Below are 5,031 nucleotides of genomic sequence, written 5' to 3' on the forward strand. Positions count from 1 at the left end.
TGGGTTTGTTAACACCACTTCCTTTTCCCCACCTCCCCCTCTTCCATGTCCTCTCAGAACCGGAGGTCTCATTGTTTTCTACCCCCTGGATTGTTTATCCCGCCTTCAGATGGCTGTTGGGACAAGAAGGATAGCCAGAACGCTCCTTAGAGGCCAGGATGGCGAGACTTTGATGCATTCTGGACAGGTTGATAAGAGACGAGTCCCTGCAGTACATCGTACAATGAGTACATCATACTTAGCAAGGCGGAGGGTCAGCAAAAAAGAGAAAGGCCTTCCATAAGTTGGACTGACACACTGGCTGCCACAATAGGCTCAACATAGAAACAATTGTGAGCAAGGTACCGGGTTGGGCTGTACCTTCTCTTCTGTTTCGTTCTGTTGTACAGAGGGTCGCTATGCATTGAAACTGATTCAATGGCACCTAACAAAAACAACATTAATATACTATTAGTTGTTGCTGTAGGTTGTTGACTCCATGTAAGGAAAGACAGGGACTCGTCTCTTATCAACCTGTCCAGAATGCATCAAAGTCTCGCCATCCTGGCCTCTAAGGAGCGTTCTGGCTATCCTTCTTCCAGATATTTGTTCCTTCGGCAGTCCATGGTACTTCCAATATTCTTCGCCGCCACCCCCATCCTTAGGCACCAATTCTTCTTTGGTCTCCCTTATTCAATGACCAAGTATCACATGCATTTGAGACAACTAAATGCCATGGTTTGGGTCTGGCAAATAAAAACAATTTAATTATACTTTGTTAGTTTGTTGAGAGACTTAGTTTTTGTTTAATGTGCTCCTCAATGTTGACTGTTTTCATTTTTATAGAAACAAACAAACTTAAAAAGTGTAAGATCCCACGTGTCCACTTTTCAGTACCATCGAGGTTCTTATTTCGGGATGAATACAATCATAACACCACAATCACATACAGATGTCTCCATTCCCGGCAATACCAGCAAACAACCTGTATACACGGGAAGTGGGATCCTGACCCAGCCTGCACAAGTAAGACTTCGGCTGACTATTTTGCAGATCTTGTTGCTTCTACACCATGGAGAGTCTTTGGAAATGTGTGTGTTTTTTAAAAAAATTATTATTGTGATACATAATTTTAAGTTAAAATAAATGACCCTATTTTCAAAGCATGATAAGTATAACTAACCTTTTAAAGCCCTGGTTGTCTGATTAAGATGATGCAGTAAAGCTATTTTTACTCTCTTATAGTGCCCCAAAGCCTTAAAAAGTTTTCTGGGTTTTTCTAAGATTGCAAAAAGGAATCAAAAACTCAGTTTCAATGACATTAGGAAACTAATCAAATCCAAATTACATACTGAGAGGCATCCCTGGCAGATACTGTCAATTCTGGACCAAAAAGTGACCAAATATTTTTGTCAGAAAATCCACAGTGCAAGAAATAGTGAAGGAAATGCCGGTAGCGCATAGTCCTGCTCTGGAAAAAAAGGCAGGAAGGGAACACTCTCTATAGTCAAGATTAGGAGTTGGGTGTAGACGCTTTGACATCCAAATTGACCATTTCAAATACCATCCTAAAAACAAGCCAAACAACCACGAGGCAGTGCATGCTTTATCCAAGAAAGGCCTTCTAATTGTATCCATGACCAGCCATAGATATCTATAGGGGGGAAACCCCGTAAAATATGAAACTCACTGAGAATTAGACTAAGGCTATTAGGAGCTGGTGCTATCATAATTATTTTATCCTTTTTTCCTTTGTTCAATTCAGCTCATTCCTAATTTAAAATGTTCTCAATTCAACCTTATTTGAATCAACCTTTTTGTGCCCTATGAATTGGCTAGAAAACAAAGCAAAAGTGTTTGTATGTAAACCAAGCAAGAGTACTGACAGAAGTAATGAAGGGGAAGCGATACAATGAGCACCCAGAATATTTTAAATGTCACAGCATCAAATATGGATTGTTATTAGATGTTTCATTACATTGAACAATAACTCTGTTCTCCCTTACACTTCATTAATCCAGTAATGCTAATATTTTATAGGAAACGTGAAATCCTGCCCGCCACCACCTCAGATACCCAATGCTCAGAATATGACAACCACCGTGAATTACCAGGATGGTGAAGAAGTGTCTGTACTCTGTAAAGAAAACTATCTACTTCAAGAGTCTAAAGAACTTGTGTGTAAACACGGACAATGGCAGTCATTACCACAGTGTGTTGGTCAGTAGTTTATTCCTAAATAATGTCACTTTTAAAAAGAGTAATAATTCTATTTTCCTTATCTAAGGAACAAAGACTTTGCAACGTATCTATTATACTATCTGAAAGAAATAAATTGTTCTCTGGGTACTCAAATCTGTCACTTTTCCCCTTCCACTGTTTTTTCTGAGAGATAGCTCTAACAGATTAGAGAAGAAACAAGTTTGAGATCCTTAGGGATCTGCATATTTACTAAGTGTATTTATTAGCTATTCGAGTTGTGATGAAAAATGGACAGTTGCGGAATGGTTGGTACTAAAACATGAATTTCAGAGTTGCTAGACATGTTTCAGTAAGGGGTGAATACTTTATTGAATGAGCTCAAGGGGAATATGAGAGGAGAAAGTAAAACCAGGGATGACAGGAAAGAATAAATGTTGCTCAGATATAGATATAGATCCCCATATCCTATATCTATATCCATTTTTAGCTACTGCCTTATTTCTCAGATATACCTATATATCTATATTTCATATATCTATATATAAATAGATATGTGTCTATAAGTATAAACATATAAAATATATGTACTTGTCAGTATGTGCTATATATATACTATTAAATATATGTATACTATATACATATAAAGATTTTCCTCTGCCCACCTAGATTTTAACTCTTGCCTTACTTTTCAGATATATATCTAAATTTTGGGATGTTATATATATTTATTAATAGATATACATTATTATATTTTAACTCGATATGGATAGAAGAAAGCTTTATATTATCAAGTTGTAAAATTTGCATCATGTTTGTAAAAGTGGTTTAATAGAGTGAGAAATCAGTGATACAGAAGAAAGGAGCTAGTTCAGGGAGCAGAGTCCTTGAGTGGGTTAGAGAGAATATGGTCTCCAGCAAAAGGGATCAGGCTGAGAAACAGCAGGTAGAGTAACTTCATGGATTAAGTGTAGAAGAAGTGACTTGGGTTAAATGATTTATCTGTTTATTCTATATCACTGCCTGCTATGTGATGTGGAATCAGGAAAATAAACCCTATGTAGAACAGAAATGTATCTATAACTCATTTTTAGAAAAACATATACTAACAGGTACATGCTATTTGTGTAAAGAACAGTTGTCCTAGAAAATGGAAATGGAAAGATGGTTATTTTTATTTTCTTTTTTTAATAAAAATTTTCTAGTAAGACCAAAAGTTTATGCATCTGTCCATCATGCTATAAATGAAAACTCTACTTAATACCCAAATGTCCAATATTTGATGTGTACTTAAGGCAAAAGTAGGGATATATATATATATATATATATATATATATAGAGAGAGAGAGAGAGAGAGAGAGAGAGAGAGACTATATGATAGGTATTCTTTGATGAGTCATAACAGCTCTCAGAAACAATATAAGATATTACAGATAAATGATAATATGATGTCCAATTTATATTATTTCTTTTTAAACTATATATTGATTGATTTTATTTCTTAACAAAGGAAATGCTATTTTTCAGAGTTTACAGGGCAATGTGGGCCGCCTCCAACTGTTGCCAATGGCGATCTCACGTCATTTCCATTAACAGTATACCCTCCTGGATCAAGAGTCAGATACCTTTGCCAGTCCTTCTATAAACTGCGGGGCTCCCAAGACATAACATGTAGAAATGGTCAGTGGTCAGAATCACCAAGATGCTTAGGTGAGTTCCTAAAATGTACCTCAAGTCTCACACTTGTGTATTCATACAAATAATGTGTTCACAGACATAGAAACTGAGGCACAAAGAGGTTGAATATTTTGCTAAAGTCTCACAGTGCGTATCTGATGGAACTGGAATGCAGATAAAGGAAATTTGATGCCAACTTCCATGAATTATTAAATAATTTAATGATATAGATCATGGTGTTTAGCCTCCCCTTTGTTCAAGAACGTAGGACAAAACAAATGATAATAACTTCACCCTTGCATGGTGTGCAAGTTATTAAGTAAAAGAAAATTCTGATCTGGGTAAAGGAAGTGTGCTTTTAGGCAAATACAGGCACAGCAATTAAGAGCAGACTCTGAAGTTAATCTGGTAGGATCCATATTCTCGTTCAAAATAGTCATTACACTGTGTGGCATTGGGAAAATCACTCAATTATCTGTGTCTACATGGACTCATGAGGAGCCAAGGAAACAATGCATGATGTGCATATATAATATATAAAAAGTGTGGAGCAGCCTCTGGAAAACCTCAATAAATATTAGCTATTCCTATTATCTCATAATTTCATTAATTCTAAGATAGTTCTAAGTACAATATCACTGTTCTGTAAAAGACAAAGATAATTGTTAGTAATTTATCATATTTTCTTTCAGATCCATGTGTGATATCTGAAGAAAGTATGAAGAAAAATAACATACAGCTAAGATGGAGTGAAAACAAAAAGCTTTACTCCAAAACAGGAGATGTTGTTGAATTTAAATGCATGGAGACATATCAAATGAAAACACCAGAGCGATCCTTCCGAACAACCTGTCAGGAAGGGAAAATCGAATATCCCAGCTGTGCCTAAAGATAGTATTTGAAAGTAATTATGCATGCATCCAAAAAGGTATCCAATTTCATAATCATTGTCTTTATCCCTGCATGTTATTAACTCACGTAAATTTAGAAATATGAATTTTTAAAAGTTTAAAAACTTGTAAGATGAGAGAGAGAAATGCTGCATTTATTAGAGGAGCTTCATTATTAGAAAAAGTTAATATGCCTTTGAAAATAGGTACATTCACAAAATACACACACACACACACAAAGCTCAAATTAAACTCACTCCTACAAACCCATGGTGGTTTAAAACTG

At 35.8% G+C, this 5,031-nt stretch overlaps 1 protein-coding gene across 2 annotated transcripts in view; it reads left to right on the plus strand.

Moving 5' to 3' along the window:
- The window catches only part of CFHR5 (complement factor H related 5), a 53,161-nt gene extending 48,136 nt beyond the window's left edge, over positions 1-5,025 (plus strand). For both annotated transcript variants that reach the window (XM_045298296.1, XM_004699779.2), the window contains 4 exons: positions 826-1,005; positions 2,020-2,199; positions 3,706-3,888; positions 4,548-5,025. In XM_045298296.1, the coding sequence (XP_045154231.1) occupies positions 826-1,005; positions 2,020-2,199; positions 3,706-3,888; positions 4,548-4,744 (740 nt within the window). In that variant the 3' untranslated portion in view covers positions 4,745-5,025. The remainder of the gene's footprint in view (positions 1-825; positions 1,006-2,019; positions 2,200-3,705; positions 3,889-4,547) is intronic.
- Positions 5,026-5,031: the final 6 nt, after the last annotated feature.

The sequence above is a fragment of the Echinops telfairi genome, unplaced genomic scaffold (assembly GCF_000313985.2).
Source record: "Echinops telfairi isolate 266 unplaced genomic scaffold, ASM31398v2 ScPeMD7_7424;HRSCAF=8462, whole genome shotgun sequence".
NCBI classification, from domain to species: Eukaryota; Metazoa; Chordata; class Mammalia; order Afrosoricida; family Tenrecidae; genus Echinops; species Echinops telfairi.